The sequence below is a fragment of the Chiloscyllium punctatum genome, chromosome 2 (genome assembly GCF_047496795.1).
Source record: "Chiloscyllium punctatum isolate Juve2018m chromosome 2, sChiPun1.3, whole genome shotgun sequence".
Classification (NCBI taxonomy): Eukaryota; Metazoa; Chordata; class Chondrichthyes; order Orectolobiformes; family Hemiscylliidae; genus Chiloscyllium; species Chiloscyllium punctatum.
Genome location: NC_092740.1, coordinates 70763386 through 70783725, shown reverse-complemented (window position 1 = coordinate 70783725; position 20340 = coordinate 70763386). Strand labels below are relative to the sequence as shown.

Below are 20340 nucleotides of genomic sequence, written 5' to 3'. Positions count from 1 at the left end.
ATTAAAATATCCACCATAAAATATTGAAAAATATAATTCTATTAAGTCTCTTATTTAATGCTGGAATTACTTCAGGATTATTCTACAACAGTTAGAGGTTTTTGCAAAGACCATTTTATAACAAAACTCGTGAGTTAAAAGTATTATGTGATGTGACAAAGCTTTTGGTATGAATAGACAATTTTCTCAAATTGTGATGCAAAAATGAAACATCAGGCAAAATTGCAGGCAGTATATTTAATCTTTAGCATAGTTCATGTATGTAACACTTTGAGCACGAGTAGGAATACAAATGAACTTTGTGATTGGAACTGGGTATGAAAACCTGTTTTGATTATCTTAACCATGACATATACAGTAATGCCTATTCCACATGCGGTATGTTAAAAATATTGTAGAATTTTAATCTGTGTAGCATGCATTACAAATACCGAAAAAGATACAATATATTTTGTAGTCCGAAGAATACTAAGAGCATATTTCCAGTTTGATTTCATCGGCACTAATGATGCTGAGAAAGTGAACAAACAAAACATCAACACAATCTGAAAACACAAAGATTATCACCATTAAATAAACATGCCTTTTATTCAAAATCAGTATAGAAATGTATCACCACAACACTTGCATTTGTGTGTACTCTGTTGCAAGTGATCTTTGCTATTTTATTAGTTTAATGTAATATGCAATGTTAAAATTAGAAAACTACTTTGGCCCAATTAGCACTTTTGATTTTTTGATAACTACAGAACTATGTCTCTGTAAACTTGTGGTAAACTATCAGTGTTTCTGTTCCTTTACATTATATGCATCTTTTTTTTTATAAAAGGACTTAGGATATGGATAGATGCATTATATCATTCAAATTAAACTGTTTAAACAGTTCGAACCTCCCTAAAGTTTTCTCTTTAAATATCTATGGATGAGAAAAGCTATAATGCAAAACTATAATGAAGATGTACACTTTTAAGCTATTTTAAATCTTATTAATAAAAATAAGTAGAGAATGTAACACTGAAAAAAAATTCAATGCGTACTGTACTGATTACCATCAGCACAACTTTATGTGTAAAACAGGAAATAAATAAATTTAACTGAAATCTCCAAACTAATAAGAAATTGAGATTCAACTGAAAGCTTATGAAACTTGAACTAACGTTTTGGACTATTCAAGCCATTCAGGCTTCAGACCATACAAGCCATTCAAACTGTTTTAATGAGGTAATTGCATGCAAGAAAATACAGCGGAACTTTCATCATTACAAGCCTGTACATCAATTAACAGCCATTATTAAACCAACACAAAAGCTACACTGCTGGCCTCTCATGCACAGCATACAGTTTAAACAACTGGGACAATAAAATTAGTTTTTTTTAAAAACCTGCACTCAAAGATAAATTGTAATGCTGGTTCTGCTTTTCTCTATGATAACACTTCTATGAAAGACTGCATACAATTCCCAATTCCTGAAAAACACCCCATTCTTCTATATATCATCAGGGAATTCTTATTCTTGCAGTGTTTCATTTGACCTTTCCTGTGCGTCTAACATGGAGATTTCACCACTGCTGACATCACTGGTGGTTTCACCAGTGTTGGTATCAGCACTGACATCACTGCTGCCATTATCAGCATTAGGAGTGTTAACATCACCAGTGTGTTGATTCACATCATCTTCCACTGTTCTTTGTAAATCTTGACTGTTTTCATTTTCCACTGCTATGTTCTGCGAGAACGATGAGTCATTGGGGTCAGTGCTGCTATTTTCAATGTTATTCTGGCTATTGGTATTTCCAAGGCGACTAGATGCCACCACAGCTTTTACAGCAGCCTGTTGAACAGAAAACATTAATTCATTTACTGTATGATGACATATTAAATATGTAATACAAGCTGGCATAAAAAATAACTAGAATACTCTTCCACCACATTTGACACAATAATGTGAAAAAAAAGGAATTCATTTTGCATTTACTTGAAAACTAAAATACAGCAATGCTGGAAACCTGAAATAAGAAATATTGGGAAGATGCTTTAAAAGAATTGTTCAGGGGTTAGTTTCTTCGTTCCAAATATAATTTTAATATTTTATTTTATCCAGTAATTGAGAGTAACTCCTTTATCTAAGAAAAGAGTCAAAATAAAGGAATCTGCAGGCCAGTTAGCTTAACAACTGTCATAGAAAAAATGTCAGAGGTTATTGTCGATAGGCACTTAGGTAACTTCAAGTAATCAGACAAGGTCAACATGGTTTTGTGAAAGAGAAATCATGTTTAATCAATCTGATGGAGTTTAATGAGGAGGTAACAGGCGCTCAGGATAACATATGAATAGCAAAGTATTTATTGTACTTTAATTTCCAAAAGGCATCCAACAAGTTGGCACAAAGATTATGTTTGAAAATAAATGCTCAAGGTGTATGCTATAGCATATTGATTTGTTGGCTAATGAGAAACAGAGAGTAAATGTAAATGGGTCTTTTACAGGTTGACAAGATGAAATAAGTGGTGTGCTACAGGGAGATTATGCTTCAGTTGTACAGGCCACTAGTACTGTGCACAGTACTTGTCACCTTATTTAAGGAAGGATGTTAAATGTCTTGGAGACGATTCAGTAAAGATTTACCAGACTAATATGTGGATTGGGCAGGTTGTCTTATGGGGAGACATTGGACAGGCTACATAGAACAGTACAGCACAGTCCTTGATGTTGTGCCAACCTTTTATCCTACTCTAAGATCAAACTAACCTACATACCCCTCATTGTACTATTTTTCATTTGCCTATCCAAGAGTCACTTAAATGTACCTAATGTATCTGCCTCTACCACCACCACTGGCAGTGCATTCCATGCACTCACCACTCTCTGTGTAAAGAACGAACCTATGCCATCTCCCCTAAACTTCCTTTCAATCATCTTAAAATTATGCCCCCTTGTGATAGCCATTTCCATCCTGAGAAAAAGGCTCTGGCTATCCACTCTATCTAGGCCTCTCATCATCTTATACACCCTTCTTTGCGCCAATGAGAAAAGCCCCAACTCTCTCAATCTTTCTTCATAAGACCTGCCCTCCAGTGCAAGCAGCATCCTCGTAGGTCCCTTGTGCACCCTCTCTAAAGCTTCAATATCCTTCCTATAATGAGGTGACCATAACCGAACACAATACTCCAAGTATGGTCTAGCCAGGGCTCTACAGAGCTGCAGCATAATCTTGCGGCTCTTAATCTCAATTCTCCTGCAAATGAAAGCCAACAGACCATATGTTTTCTTAACAACCCTATCAATGGGGGTGGCAAAACTGAAGGATCTATGGACATGGATCCCAAGATCCCTTTGTTCCTCCACACTGCCAAGAATCCTGCCTTTAACCCTGTATTCTGCATTCAAATTCGACCTTCCAAAGTGAATTGCTTCACACTTTTCCTAGTTGAACTCCATCTGCCACTTACCAGCCTAGTTCTGCATTCTGTCAATGCACCATTGTAACCTCCAACAGCCCTCCACACTATCCACCACTCCACCAACTTTCCTGCCACTGGCAAACTTACTAACCCACCCTTCCACTTCCTCATCCAAGTAATTTATAAAAATCACAAAAAGAAAGGACCCAGAACAGCTCCCTGTAGAATACCACTGGTAACCAAGTGCTAGGCTGAATACTTTCCATCTGCTACCATGGGCCAGCCAATTCTGTATCCAGACAGCCAGATTTCCGTGTATCTCATGTCTCCTTACTTTCTGAATGAGCCTACCATTGGGAACCTTATCAAATACCTTGCTAAAATCCATGTACACCACATTCACTGCTCTACCTTCATCAATGTGTTTTGTCACATCTTCAAAGAATTCAATAAGGTTTGTGAGGTATGACCTGCCCTTCGCAAAACCATGCTATCTCTAATCAAGCTATGGGTTTCCAAGTAATCATAAATCCTGTCTCTCAAAATCCTCTCCAATAATTTGCCCACTAGTTATGTAAAACTGATTGGTCTGTAGTTCCCAGGATCATCCTGATTCCCTTCCTTGAACAAGGGAATAACATTTGCTTTCCTCCAATCATCTGGCACTACTCCCTTGGGCAGTGAGGATGCAAAGATCATCATCAAAGGTACAGCAATCTCTTTCCTTGCTTCCTGTAGTAACCTTGGGTATATTCCATCTAGCCCAGGGGACTTATCTATCCTCATGTTTTATCAAATTTCCAGCACATTCTCCTTTTTAACATCAACTTGTTCAAACATAGCAGCCTGTTTCATGCTGTCCTCACAAACATCAAGGTCCCTGTCAGTAGTGAATACTGAAGTAAAATATTAATTGAGGACCTCTCCTATCTGCTCTGACTCCAGGCACAAGTTCCCTCCATTATCCCTGATCAGCCCCACCTTCACTCTGGCCATCCTCTTGTTCCTCACGTCAGCGTAGAATGCCTTATGGGTTTCCTTAATATGACCTGCTAAAGCTTTGTCATGCCCTCTTCTCGTTCTCCTAAGTTCCTTACTGAATACCTTGTAATCTTCCTTTGTAACCCTCTGGAGCCCTGTCTGATCCTTGCCTCCTGAACCCTAAGTAAGCTTCCTTCTTCCTCTTGACTAGATGTTCCACATCCCTTGTCACCCACAGTTCTTTCAGCCTACCATTTGCCTCAGTGGGACAAACCTGTCCATCTCTATCAACAAGTGCTCCCCAAATAACCTCCACATTTCTGTTGTGCATTCCCCGAGAACATCTGTTCCCAATTTAAGCCACCCCAGTTCCTGCCCAATAGCATTGTAATTCCTGCTCCCCCAATTAAATACTTTCTCATACCGTCTGCTCCTATTCCTCTCCATGACTATAGTAAAGGTCACGGAGTTGTGATCAGTATTACCGAGATGGTCTCCCACTGGGAGATCTGGTGCCAAGCACCAAATTCAAAATGGCCTCTCCTCTAGTCAGGCTATCTACTTAGTGAATCTGGAACCCTTCATGGTCACACCTGACAAAAACTGCTCCATCCAAATTATATGAACTAAGGAGGTTCCAACCCATGACAACAACCCTGTTACTTCTGCACCTTTCCAAAATCTGCCTCCCAATCTGTTCCTCCATGTCTCTGTTGCTATTGAGGGATGTGTAGAAAACTCCCAATAAAGTGACAGCTCCTTTCCTGTTTCTGACTTCCTCCCATACCGACTCTGTAGACAAACCTGCCTTGACAACCTCCCTTTCTGCAGCTGTGATACTATCCTTGAATAGCAATAAATTTATTTCCCCCCCATTCCTTTTGAAACATCTAACCCTGAAACATCCAATAACCATTCCTGCCCCTGTTCTATCCAAGTCTCTGTAATGGCCACAATATCATAGTTCCAACTACTGACCCATGCTCTACGTTCGTCACCATTATTCCGATACTTATTGTGTTAAAATAGACACACTTGAATCCATCACACTGACTGCACCTTTGCCCTATCAACTGTCTATCCCTCCTAATAGATTGTCTGCACGATGTATCTAGCTGTTCACTACCTACTCCATCATCTGATCCATAGCTCTGGTTCCCACCATCCTGCCAATCTAATTCAAACCCTCCTGAAGAGCTCTAGCAAACCTCCTACCAGGATATGGGCGGCATGGTGGCATAGTGGTTAGTACTGCTGTCTCACAGCACCAGAGACCCAGGTTCAATTCCCACCTCAGGCAACTGTCTGTGTGGAGTTTGCACATTCTCCCCGTGCCTGCGTAGGTTTCCTCCCACAGTCCAAAAATGTGCAGGTTAGGTGAATTGGCCATGCTAAGTTGCCCGTGGTGTTAGGCGAAGGGGGAAATGTAGGGGAGTTGGTCTGGGTGGGTTGCTCTTTGGAGGGTTGGTGTGGACTGGTTGGGCCGAAGGGCCTGTTTCCACACTGTAAGTAATCTAACAGAAAGCAAAATCTAATCTAATACTGGTGCTCCTCCAGTTCGGGTGCAACCCGTCTTCCTTGTACAGGTACCATTTTTTCTAGAAGCTATTCCAATGATTCACATAACTGAAGCCCTCCCTCCTACACCAGCCCTGCAGCCACATGCTCATCTGCACTTGCTCTCTGTTCCTTGCCTTATTAGCCCATGGCACCGGTAGCAATCTTGAGATTACTATTCTGCTCATCCTGCCTTCTAGCTTCCAAGCCAAATCCTTATATTCTCTTTTCATGTCCTTTCCCTACCTCTGTCACTGATACCGATGTGTACCATGACTTCTTGCTGCTCTCCCTTCCCCTTAAGAATCCTGTAGACTCGATCCGAGACATTCCTAATCCTGGCACTTGGGCGGCAACATACCATCTGGAGTTACATTTGTGACAATAGAATCCCCTGTCTGTTCCTCTTACCATTGAATCTCCAATCACTATCACTCTCCTATTCTCCCCCTTCCCTTCTAGGCACAGAGCCAGACTCAGTGCCAGAAACCTGACCGCTGTGGCTTTCCCCAGTATGTCGCTCCCCCCCAGCAGTATACTTATTACTGAGGTGAACGGCCACAGGGGGTCCCTGTGGTGTCTGCCTATTCCCTTTCCCTCTCCTAACTGTCACCCAGCCACCTTTATCCTATAACTTAGATGTGACTACCTCCCAATAACTGCTCTGTATCACCCCCTCAGCCTCCTGAATGATCCAACTTGTATCTTCTGGAGTTTCAAAGAGCAAAAGGCAACTTGCCTGAAACATATACAAATCTGAGGGGTCTTAAAAGGATAGCAAATCTAGAACTTTGAAAGTTGTGTGACTTTGGAACTCTCTTGCTATAAAGGTAGTGGAAGAAGGATCTTTGAATGCTTTTAGGCAGAGAAATGTAGAATCTTTTTAAGTAAGGGGTGAGAGGCTACTAGGGATAGGTGGGAAGACGGATTTGAGGTAACAATCAAATTAGCTATGATCTTATTGAATGGAGTAGGCTTGAGAGGCTGAAGGGCCTACAGACTGCCTCATTCCACCTCTAAGTTATTCCCTGGTGCTTTAACAGGTAGGGCAGCAGCAGACTCCAACATGACTTTGCCTCCATTTGTTACTGGTTTCAGGTAGATACTACCTGCCTCTTGATGCTACTCAATACCTTTGATTGGACTGGTCTCCTGTCAATTAGGTTATTCACATTGAGAGCAATGCAGCTTCAGCACATGCTTGTACTGGAGAAGACAATTCAATATGTCAGCCTCATAATAAAAGGCCATTGACTGTAATAGTTAATTATCTTTTCTTTTTGTAAATATTATGACCATAAAAATTATGAATACAAGTAGGCCACTTGGCTTCTTGAGCCTGCTCAACATTCAATAAGATAATCGCTCATCTGATTACATTTCCATCCTCCCTTATTACATTTCACTCCATTGCTTATCAAAAATAGATTTACCTCCACTTTTAAAACTCTGTTTACACAGTTTTTTCCAGGAAGTGTTCCAAAGACACACAACCCTCTGAGAAACTAAGTTTCCTCGTCTCTCTTTTAAATGGACTAACCCTTATTTTAAATAGTGATCCTTCGTTTTAAATTCACCCACAAGGGGAAACATCCTTTCAACATGTACCATGTCAACCTCTTCAGGTACGTTTCTAAACTTCAATACATGCAAGTGTCCTACATTTTTTGCAAAAGATTAATGACCCATTCTGGGCAAGGATCCAGTAAATATTCTGTGATCTGCTTCCATAATTAATGTTATAGATCAGACCAGATTCCTTCAAAACATTTTAAGAAGGTAGCCCAGACCTTAACTTTTTCTTATTTTAAAGACAAATATAAAGTGTCTGTTCCAGATGTAATGCGATATTGTAATCCAGATGTAAGGTCAAACTACTCGACATTAAATAAAACACAATTAATTTGTGATATGGAGGTGCCAACGTTGGGCTGGGGTGGACAAAGTAAAAAATCACACAACACCAGGTTATAGTCCAACAGGTTTATTTGGAAGTACAAGCTTTTGGAGTGAAACTCCTTTGTCAGGTAGCTAGTGGGACAGGATTGTAGGACACAGAATTTATAGTAAAAGATCAAGTGTCATACAACTGATGTGATGTATTGAACAAACCAAGATTGCTGTTAGGCCTTTAATAACTTAGAATGGGTTTCAGGTTTCGTTTCATTAATATGTAAGTCCCAGAACTTCTTTCAAGTCACATTCCCAAGATAATTTAAGGTTTTATTAAAAAAGCGGTAACATCTCAGCTCAGACAATGCATTAAAGGTGTGAGGTTAGAGTCTGTCTAAATTCCAATCTTCAGTCAAAATAGTTCTACTTCCAAAGTAGGAATTTTAAAAATGTTGCATGGACTGACTGCCTACCTACAGATTGTGTGCTTTTTGAATAAAATAGAATGTACCTGCAAATATTAATCTGCAAGTGCAAATTCACCCCATAGATTTATGTATGTGTGTGCGTGTGTGCTGGAGCGCGCATATGAGGGAGAGTAAGGGAGTGAGAGAGTATGCTTGTTAGAGGGAAAGAGTATGTGTGTGTCCCTGCGTATGTGACAGAGTATATGCTTGTGAGAGAGAGAATATGGGGGCAGGGGGTTGTATGTGTCTGTATGAGAAAGGGTCTGCATGAGTATGTGAGTGTGATCATGTGTAAGAGTGTGTGTCCATCTGTGTGTTTAGTGTAGTCGGGTCACCCGTAGAGTGACATGAACACAAGATCCCACTTGAGACCATTCTAATGGGTACCAAATTTAGCTATCAGCCTCTGCTTGGCGACACTGTGTTGTTGCGAATTCTTAAGTCTGCCTGGAGGACTACACCTGAAGATCCGAGGCCAACTGTCCTTAACCACTGAAGTGTTCCCTGACTGGGAGGGAACATCCCTGCCTGGCGATTGTTGTGTGTGTTCATTCGTCTGTTGTTGTAGCATCTGCTTGGTCTCGCCAGTATACCATGCCTTGGCACATCCTTGCCTGCAGTGTATGATAGACAACATTGACTGAGTCACATGAGTACCCGCTATGCAGGTGGTGAGTGGTGTACCTATGTGTGATAGTAGTATCCACATCGACACTCTGACACATCTTGCATTGGTTGCCATGACACGGCTGTACAGTGTTGTGATCCATGTTGTCCTGAAGGCTAGACAGTTTGCTGCAACCCATAGTCTGTTTAAGGTTTGGCAGTTGTTTAAACGCGAGAAGTGGAGGTGTAGGGAAGATCTTGGCAAGGTGCTCAACCTCTTTGATAATATGTTGCAGACTGCAAAAAACATGTCTTAGTTTCTCTGCTCCCAGGAAGTACTGGACAAACGAAGGGTACCCTATCTCTCTCAGACACACACAGCAATCCCCACACACTACCAACAGCATCATCCCCCCACTCACACCCTTTCACAGGCATATGGTCTGTCACACTTGTGCACACTATCTCCCTCTCTCCCAAACAAACACTCTCACTCCCTCACATGCACACATACACTCATATAAGTCTATGGGGTGAATTTGCACTTGCAGATAAATTTTATTTTGTTCAAAAAGCACACTATCTGTAGACAGTCAGTCCATGTGACACTTTATAAATTTCTACTTTGGAAACAGAACCAGTCTGACTCAAGGTTGGAATTTAGACAGACTCTAACCTCACACCTTTAATGCACTGTCTGAGCTGGGATGTCACTTTTTAAAAATAAAACCTTAAGTTATCTCAGAAATGTGACTTGAAATAAATTCTGGGGTCTACACATTAATGAATTGAAACCTGAAACCCATTCTAAGTTAGGAAAGACTTAACAGCAATCTAGGTTTGTTCAATACATCACATCAGTTGTATGACACTTTGATCTTTTACTATAAATTCTGTGTCCCATGATCCTGCCCCACTAGCTACCTGACAAAGGAGCAGCGCTCCAAAAGCTTGTACTTCCAAATAAACCTGTTGGACTGTAACCTGGTGTTGTGAGATTTTTAAACAATTAATTTAAACACTGTAGTTAACCAAAGAAAGATAAATTTAGAATAACTTAACACTGTTGAAAAATTTAACAGAATAACAGATAAATAACTATTACTAATTAATTGTTCAAATATAGCAACATCCCATAAATGCATGCCTTGGCAAAAAAGGAAAGTTCAGACACTGATTCTCACACACAGTTCTCCAATCCAGGATGAAAAAACATCAAGAGAAAATTCAGAAAGAATAGCAGCCAGGAGATATTCACTGAAGTTTCCAACTCTGTTGAGACCCCAATAGCTGATGTTACTCAAAAACTAAAACCCAGAAATCGTAATCTGTAAGAGCTGGCCACACCCATTCAGGCTGTTTTAAAAAGTGGTCTTACCAGCCAACTCAGTACCTCATGTTCAATCTCTCTCTTAAAACAAACCAGGACAAAATAACTTAAATCTACAACATTGTCACAATAAGAGGACTCTTTTGTCTTAACTTTTTTTTTAAATTCAGGGAATGTGGACATTGCTTGCTGGGGGATTTATTACTCATGGTTTAGACCATAAGACCATAAGACATAGGAGTGGAAGTAAGGCCATTCGGCCCATCGAGTCCACTCCGCCATTCAATCATGGCTGATGCGCATTTCAGCTCCACTTGCCAGCGTTCTCCCCGTAGCCCTTAATTCCTCTAGACAACAAGAACCTATCAATCTCGGCCTTGAAGACATTTAGCGTCCCGGCTTCCACTGCACTCCGTGGCAATGAATTCCACAGGCCCACCACTCTCTGGCTGAAGAAATGTCTCCGCATTTCCGTTCTGAAATGACCCCCTCTAATTCTAAGGCTGTGTCCACGGGTCCTAGTCTCCTCGCCTAACAGAAACAATTTTCTAGCATCCACCTTTTCAAAGCCATGTATTATTTTGTACGTCTCTATTAGATCTCCCCTTAATCTTCTAAACTCCAACGAATACAACCCCAGTATCCTCAGCCGTTCCTCATATGCTAGACCTGTCATTCCAGGGATCATCCGTGTGAAATCAGAGTAGAGCTGGAAAAGCACAGCAGGTCAGGCAGCATCCGAGGAGCAGGAAAATCGACAGATTTGTTGCCCGTCCCTGGTTGCCTTTGAGAAGATGATGGTAAGCTGCATTCTATTTGGTGTAGGTAGACCCACAATGCCATTACGGAGGGAGTTCTGGAAATTTGCCGCAATGACATTAAAAAAAAGCAATATATTTCCAAGTATGGATGGAGAGTGGATTGAAGGGGAACCTGTAGATGGTGGTGCTCCCATCAATATTGTTCCACCATTGAATGGGATTATGACTGACCTGATAATTCTAAACTTCACTTTACTGCCTTAGGGCAGTACAAATGTGAGTTCTTTCCTAAAAACCAACTTGATTTGTTTACATTAGGTTTTGATATCAAGATGTTAATATATGTCAGAAATAGGGTGGAAATAGTCATTTCAAGACCATTCCAGACACCACTTTCACAAACTCTCCATTCTTAGGGTTTTACCCCAAATTCCATTTAGATTCTTGAGGTTTCCAGTTTCAGCAGATATCATTTCAAAGATTGCAGATGATACAAAACTCGGAAATGTAGTATCTAAATATTATCTTTTATGATTTATTGATTCTTACTTTTAGTTTGCGACGAGCATTGAATTCCTGAAGTTTCTTTTGCACGTTATCCATATGAATGAAATTTGCTGCTTTTCCTATTACCCAGGGGTGTTGTAGGGCCTGATAGGTAGTTAGGCGTTTCTTAGGATCCAAAACAATCAACTTTCTAACCTGAAAGAAAATTTTGACGTAGAACAAGAAACATATTCAGTAATCAACCAACTTTTGCAATAGAAAGCTACAATATGTCTCATCTCTGGGACACACCAAACAACCCCACCATCCTGTGGCCAACCACTTCAACTCCCCTCACACTCCCCCAAGGACATGCAAGTCCTGGGCATCCTCCAATGCCATGTCAAAGCCACCTGCCAATTGGAGGAAGAACGCCTCATCTTCCGCCTTGGGATCCTTCAACCACACGGCATCAACATCAACTTCACTAGTTTCCAAATCTCGCACCCCCACCTCATCCCAGATCCAAACCTCCAACTCAGCATCGTCCTCTTGACCTGCCCTAACTGTCCATCTTCCTTCCCACCTATCCACTCCACCCTCCCCATCAACCAATCACAATTATCCCCCACCTACATCGACCTGTCACCTTCCCACCTACATTCCCCTCAGCCCCACCCCCAGCTCCCTACTTATCTCTCACCCCCCCCATTCCTGATGAAGGGTTTATGCCCAACGTGACTCTCCTGTTCCTCAGATGCTGCCTGACCTGCTGTGCTTTTCCAGAGCCACCCTTTTCGACTCTGACTCTCCAGCATCTGCAGTCCTCACTTCCGCCTGCAACATGTCTCAGTACTGCAACACACACATTATATAAAGTCTTCCTTTTCAGTCAGAGCCGGATGTATTATATGAAGGACAAAGGCCAAGCACTAAATTGGCAATTCCCAGTTTCATGTTTTTAATTATGTCTAGCTGAAAGGTCAATCCCCTTTGTACATACACCACCAGTTTGAAAAAGAGTATCAGAGAGTGAGATAAATGAGAAAGTGTTGACTAAGTAATATGTTTAAACACCTTGAAGACTATAGGAGGAAAGAAACATTGACAGAGATTAAAACGTTTTGAGATCTTGGGAATTTGTTTTATTTGTTCTTGAGATGTGATACTCATTAGCTTGGTGAGTCTTTATTGCCTAAAGCTAACTGTCCTTGAGAAGGTGATGGTGAGCTATCTTCTTGAATTACTGCAATCCTTGGGTTGTAAAGACACCCACGGTGTCGAAGAAAGTATTTTGACCCAGCAAAGGAATGGCAGTATAATTCCATGACTTTTTGGTGGGTGGCCTGAGGGGAATTTGTAGGTGATGGTGTGCCTATGCATCTCTTGCCCGCGCCCTTGCGAGATACAGGTTTGCCAAAGGAGCATTGGTGAGTTGCTGCAGTGGATTTTGTACACAATACGTATTACTGGTGGAGAAAGTATGCCAAGGATTCCAGAATTATTGTGGTTTGCTGGGCCCTTTACTTCACAGTGGCTGCAGAGAGGAATGGAGTTAGTGCAAGAGGATGCTGAAAAGCATCTGGCATCCTTGACAAACATCCTGATGTGTTTTTGGCATTTGCAGACACAGACAAGCCTGCAACATTATGAGAAGACAATGTTTTAGTTGACTAGCATGTCTGCAAATTGGCTTTCCATCTCAATCTGTCAGACTACATTTCTGCAGTCATTCAGCCAGCCATCACATTCAAAGCTTTTCCTCCTCATTAAAGGTGACCCATTTACCTGAAACTGATCAAGATAACTTGGAGTTACAATAAAGCAAAGACCATTTCAATGAATAGTGCATATATACTTGTAGTCATTGTTTCATTTGAAATAAAGCATTTATGAAAAAGTAGTACTACAATAAACACCCAAATTAATCCCTTTGTGGTATTAAGGCTCTTTCCTCTTATACATTCCATTACTTCTATGTAGTGCTACCCTGTGAATTCAGGAGAAGTAGTGGCAGGCTGCTTGACTGCTTGCTGTGACCCAAAACATGCCTCTGGTCAGCATCTGTTTTGTTTTGGACTGCATGATGGTCTGATCAAGGCTGCACCTGTGGTTCAGAAGGTGGGATCAGCAGAGGCTAAGAGGTTGAGGCAGTAAGAGAAGAGTCCCCATTAGCCATTTCTCATTGTTTTCTCTCAAAGCCTACCTGCTCTCCTCTGCTAGTCAACAGTAGGAGTGCACTTAGATGCATGACAGTGTAACATTTTGCTGTCAAGGTATTCTGTAAACTTACTAGAGTGTGCAGGGTACTGGTGTTGACTAGCACGCTTTCAGTAATTTACTGTTTCTGATTCTCCAGGAGATTGACAAATCTTAAACCAGAGATGGTAATCAGTGGACATGCCTGAGACAACATGGCACACATTAGAGATAGATTTCTCCATAACCTGCACATTGGTATGTACAGTCTCGAGAAATACTGCAGAAGGACAGACATCTTCTGTTGCTGTTCCACAAGTGGTCCTGTTTTTAACGATGTCTCAGGCTCAGCAGCGATATTTAGCTGAGCAGAACTTTCAATGTTCACTGTCCTCCTCCAACAGGCACTCTCCACTGCTATCTCTGTTTCCAGTTCCTGCCCTGCTCACATGTATTGTGCTCTTCACCATGTGCTACCCTACCTATCTGTGTTGATGTACCACAGAGATGTCTGGACCTGCAGTGGTGGAGCACACACAGGAGTCAGGTGATGGTGCTTCCTCTGAGAACTCTTTGGGCCTCCCCTCTATCAGGATCATCATTGTACTGTGGGAGAAGAGAAACAGGAATTAGACCTTTAAACAATAGCAATAATAACATAACTTGTTTTCCAACTATCTTTTCAACATCAGCAATTTTGTTACACTCTGCACTTTCGTTCAAGCCGTTAAATAAATTGTAAATAGTTGAGGCCCCAACACTGATCCTTCTGATGCCCCACATTTCCAACTGGAAAATGACCTATTTGTCTCAATTCTGTAACCTTTTACATTAGTGCTGATAGGAAGTGGAGTTCCAAGTTAGCATTGTGCAGATCATGAGAATAAAGGTACAGTATTGGTCTAATCAATTCAACATGAGCAACAAATAAGCTTCAAGTAGCAATGTATCATCTAATGCTTTCAGCAGACCTCTGAAACCATATCCCATCTCCTATCATTATCATGCCACTTTGCTGATCAAAAGTCTTTCCTCCACTGCAGTCAGTGTGGCCATAGTTGCAGTCCGCCTCTAATTCGTTACCTCTCCTTGGAACTGTAGACTCTTTTCTACAGGGAGAAAGGACAGAGTTAGGAGTGTGAGAAGTGAACTTTTTTCTGAGGATTGAGGGTGAACATTTGAGGAGGATATCTGTGAAGAATATGTATGAGAGGGTAGTAGGACAAGAGTGAATTTGAGTGTTGTCTATTGAAATGAAAACTTGAGGATGATGTTGGAGGCATGCTTTGTATATGCTAAGAAAGTAACTCAGTGAGAGGAATGCCACGCTGCAGAGGTGGAACGAGATGGTAGTAGCTTTTAGCTGAATGGTCTACAATATTCACCCTTTTGGATGTGGCACTGGATCCAGGTCCTGAGCACCACACTCTCATGGTCTGCATGGCGAAGCGGTGTGGCCACCTGCTACTGTCATCGTGGAAGTAGACTTCTTCTCCGGTACTGACTGAATGTGTCATGCCCTCCAAGGATGAGTCTGAGGAATGAGGAGACGTGGAAGGTGTGAGGAGGGCATTCTTTCCCTAGCTTGACATCTCATATCAATCCTGCAGCAGGCTTCTTCTTCCCATAATTCAGAGCTAGGACAGTGAAATCTCATGATCTGCACAATGCTAACTTGGAACTCCACTTCCTATCAGCACTAATGTAAAAGGTTACAGAATTGAGACAAATAGGTCATTTTCCAGTTGGAAATGTGGGGCATCAGAAGGATCAGTGTTGGGGCCTCAACTATTTACAATTTATTTAACGGCTTGAACGAAAGTGCAGAGTGTAACAAAATTGCTGATGTTGAAAAGCATTAGACAGAGTAAGTCCATCAAGAGACTGCTAGACTACTTTGGGTATTTCAAGATCAATTTGGAACTGGCAACCAGTGGAGGTCGGTGATGATACAGCTGTTGGGTGAAAAGAATACACTGCTGAAGGGAAAGTTCTAGATTATTGGAGTTTCTGTAGAATGATGTTTAAAAGGGCAATGCAATCATTAAAAGTTCTCATGTTGACAAAGATTATTGAGCATTTTAGTGGCTGTGGGAAGAGGGGAGGACAGACATAAACATGATTGTCAAAATGGAATTGGCTATGGCAAGGTTGGATTGGATATGGGGCTTGAAGCTCAGATCAGCTCAGAATGAAATAGACACTATATGTTACTCACTTGCTGGGCTTACCGCTGAGCAAACAACTAAACAGGGAGATGTTTTAAATTACATTAGGGGACTAAATGTCAATATTGCTGACCCACAGCTGAACTAGATAGCATTGTTCTTGCCAATGGTGAGTCAGACAGCATGGTCACAGTTGCAGATTTGAGAGTGGTGGCAGAGAAGTAAAGGTGAATGCAGTAAACATGTAAATAGAAACTAAACAATACTTACAAATAATGTTTAGTGTGCATATAGTGTGTTCAAGGCTGTACTATAGGCCATACAAAGCAACTGTATACATGTAGAAAAATACATTGTTTTTAAGAATTTATTCTTGGGAATGTGGGCATTGCTGGGTGGTCAATTAGGACCATCCTAATTGCCCAGAGCATGGTTAAAGGTCAAGCACATACCTGTGGGTCTGGAGTCACGTAGGGCAGAGCAAACATTAGTGAATCAAACTGGCTTTTACAGCAATCAACAGAGATTACACAGTTGTGATTAGACTAGATTTTTTGATCATTCCAGATTCATATTGAATTCAAATGTCACTATCAGCCAGGGTGAGATTTGAACCTATGCCCCAAGAATATTCACCTCAGATTCTGGATTACTAGTCCCATGACATCACCACCTCCCTGAGGATTACCAGAGTTAAAAAGCAATGGTACAAAACATACAAATGGAACCATGTAAGAGAAACAGTGGAGAGAGATTTGGCAGTCAACCATAAATATTGATGTCAATTTGCTGATGAAGGATAATGTATCAAAGGCAAAATTATCGTTGGTGACTCTGACCTTGGTTTTGTGAGAGGAATGGAAGCTAGACAGAAAAGAATTGAGAGGGGATGGTGGACAGTTTGGAACACAGCATTTTCTCCCAGTCTGTTTGAGGTGAGTGTTTTGAAATAACTCTTCAGACTGGACTTTCAGAATCTGGAAGAATGTAATTGACATTTGAAGAGGCTATTAATGGAGCTTATTTTTGTAGGATGCTCCTCCCTTCCCAATACATGAGGGGATTTAAAAACTTTTCTGGTTTCATGAATGTGTTTCTTTGTTTTTCTTATCAAATCACTGAATTAGATCTTTAAAGGTCTTTTTAAATTTACACATTGCTCTGGCTGCCATAGTGTCAAAAAACATGGAACCAGACCGTTCGGTCTAACTTGTACATGCCGATTAGGTTTCTCAAACTAAAGTGGTCCCACTTGACCCATATCCCTCTAAACCTTTCCTATTCATGTACCTTTCCAGATGTCTTTTAAATGTTGTAACTATACCTGTATTTACCACTTCCTCTGGCATTTCATTCCAAATACGAACCACTCTGTGTGAAAAGGTTGCCCCCCAGGATCCTTTTAAATCTTTCCCTTCCCATCTTAATATTATGTCCTCTGGTTCTGAATACCCCTACCCTAGGGAAAGACCTTTACTATTCACCTTATCTACGCCCCTCATAATTTTATAAGCCTCTGTAAGATCACCCCTCAACCTTCTACACTGCAGGAGAAACATTCAGACTATGTAGTAACTCCTTATAACTTATACCGTCTAGTCCCAGTAACCTCCTTGTAAATCTTTTCTGCACCCATGCCAATTTAACAATATCTTTCCTATAGCAGGGCGACCACCTGAACTGCTAATTATCTATGGTAGGAAGTTCAGGTTGAGGTTCCGGATGTAAGTTTGCTCGCTGAGCTGGAAGGTTTGGTTTCAGACGTTTCAGCACCATACTAGGTAACATCATCAGTGAGCCTCCAGATGAAACACTGGTGATATGGCCCGCTTTTTATTTGTGTTTGGGTTTCCTTGAGTAGCGACGTTGTTTCCTGTGGTTTTGTCATTTCCTTTTTTTTTCTCAGTGGGTGGTAAATGGGATCCAAGTCAATGTGTTTGTTGATAGAGTTCTGGTTGGAATGCCAAGCTTCTAGGAATTCTTGCGCATGTCTCTGTTTGGCTTGTCCTAGGATGGATGTGTTGTCCAAGTTGAAGTGGCGTCCTTCCTCTTATGTATGTAAAGAACACGTTCAGAAGCCCTAGCCTCTCTTCCCTACATCAAAGACATCTCGGAAATAACTGCCAGACTACTCAGACCTCTTGGCATCATGGTAGCCCATAAACCCACCAACACACTAAAACAGCAGCTAATGAACTTGAAAGACCCTATACAGACAACAAATAAAACTAATTACAAAAAACCTTGCAAGAACTGTAACAAAAACTACATTGGACAAACAGGCAGAAAGCTAGCCACCAAGTTACATGAACATCAAGTAGCCACAAAAAGACATGACCCACTCTCACTAGTATCTTTACATACAAATGAGGAAGGACACCACTTCGATTGGGACAATACATCCATCCTAGAACAAGCCAAACAAAGACATGCACGAGATTTCCTAGAAGCATGGCATTCCAACTGGAACTCTATCAACAAACACAACGACTTGGATCCCATTTACCACCCCCTGAGAAAAAGAACAGGAAATGGCATCACCACAAGAAATGACAATACCACCGGAAATGACGTCACCAATCCAAGGAAACCTAAACACAAATAAAAAGTAGACCATACCACCAGTGTTCATCTGGAGACTCACTGATGATGTTACCTAGTATGGTGACGAAACATTTGAGACCAAACTTTCCAGCTCAGCGAGCAAACCTACATCCAGTTATTTATGGTGCTAAATTATCATCTGTCAAAGCAGAAAATATCCTTAAATGGCAAATACGCACAAATATCACATACTTACCATCAGGATATATGAATGGTGACATCCGGCATGGTTTTCTTCATACAGCACACATCCTTTCAACACTACAGAGGATTGAATAGTTTTCTTCCTAAAATGTATAATTTCTTAACATAGTAGATGTATGACAATAGGGCAAGTTAACCTTTAAATGTGTCTTGTAACAATTTATTATTTAAAATTGTAGTAAATGCAGAATTCAACAAACATTGATTCCTAAATAGTTCTTCCTCCTCCAAACGGTTTACAAAGATCTGTTTCATATGTGCCTGAAAGATTGTGAAGAATACAGTCTTGAAAGATAGTTTTCTCTAACAAGTGTCGTGAACACATAAGCAGGATGTTCTCTACTAGTTAAGGATAGTTTTTTCTTATTTACACCATCAGTCCAGGGGTAGAGGCACTACCACTCTGCCACAAGAGGTCTACTTGTACTTCTTTCATACCCAGCTCCTCCTTCACTATTAGTTAATGGTCTCAATTGTGTCACAGAGGGAAAGAACAGATTAAAGACTATGCCATCTCCCCATATCACCAAGATTTGCTTAAACACACATGACTTTTGAACCTGGGAACAGGATGCTCACCTGCTCAATAGAGATGGCACATTATTCATGAAGTCCTAAGGAAAAGGAAAATTTTAAAAGGGGATTGATACTCAAGAACAAAAAATAGTTAAGTGGCATTTGAGAATGTATTCAAATCTGCATATATTAGTATTTAGGTTAGATATAGTATAAGCAAAACATGTGGCTGTTACTGCCTTATGTCTCATTCCCAGTCATTATTAATTCTTTACTTAAATCTAAACCCTCAAATCTATCAGGCATATGTAACCCAAGCTCCACAGCATAGATAGTGTGAAGAATCCAATAATCACTTATAATTTATGCCACAGAATTACATTAATGCCTGAAATTTAGTTCTCAATTTCATTTCTTAAAGCAATGGATTGTGGAATTAATGCACAACGATGGACTTACAGTACTGTTGATCAGAATTTTCTTTATTATTGTTAGATATGAATATCCACAATCTAGCTAAACATAGAATACTACTGTGCAAAGCTATAACTGTATTCTTTTGACCAACTTGTCAAACTGCACATCTCAAAGCAAGAGTTGGTTTGTCTTTCCAAAAAACTGTTCATTTCTGTCTTTGTTTACTATAAACACTAGCTTACTGTGCCCTTCCTAATCAAGCCTCCCTCCCATCACCCCCAGAAAAGGACACACCTTTGGGACAGGTGGGATTTGTACCCTAGCCTCCTAGCTCAGAGGTTTGGAAACTATTAATGTGTCAGAAGAGCTTTCTAGCACATGACCTTTGTTTACATTTTCTAAGTAACCTGTTCTCTGATGTTATTACACACCTCCAGAGCAAATGCGACTTGAACGCAGACCTCCTTGCTCAGAGGTAGGGGGAGGCAATGGCCTAGTGGTATTATTGCAACTATTAATCCAGGATCACAGCTACTGTTCGGGGGACCCAGCAGAATCTATCACAGTTGATGGTGAAATTTGAATTTAGAATCTACTGATGACCATGAAACCATTGTTGATTGTCCAACAAACCCATCTGGTTCACTTTTGTCCTTCAAGGAAGGAAATCTGCCATCCTTAGCTGGCCAAAATATGACTCCAGACCCACAGTCATATGGTTGACTCAACTGCCTTCTGAAATGGCCTAG

General features: G+C 40.9%; 1 protein-coding gene across 1 annotated transcript in view; it reads right to left on the bottom strand.

Annotated features, from left to right (window-relative positions):
* Window positions 1-222: 222 nt before the first annotated feature.
* camk4 (calcium/calmodulin-dependent protein kinase IV) overlaps window positions 223-20340 on the bottom strand; it is a 157458-nt gene continuing 137340 nt past the window's right edge. The window contains exons 10-11 of the mRNA XM_072583650.1: window positions 11547-11699; window positions 223-1832 (exon numbers count right to left, since the gene is read on the bottom strand). Of these exons, the coding sequence (XP_072439751.1) occupies window positions 1509-1832; window positions 11547-11699 (477 nt within the window). The 3' untranslated portion in view covers window positions 223-1508. The remainder of the gene's footprint in view (window positions 1833-11546; window positions 11700-20340) is intronic.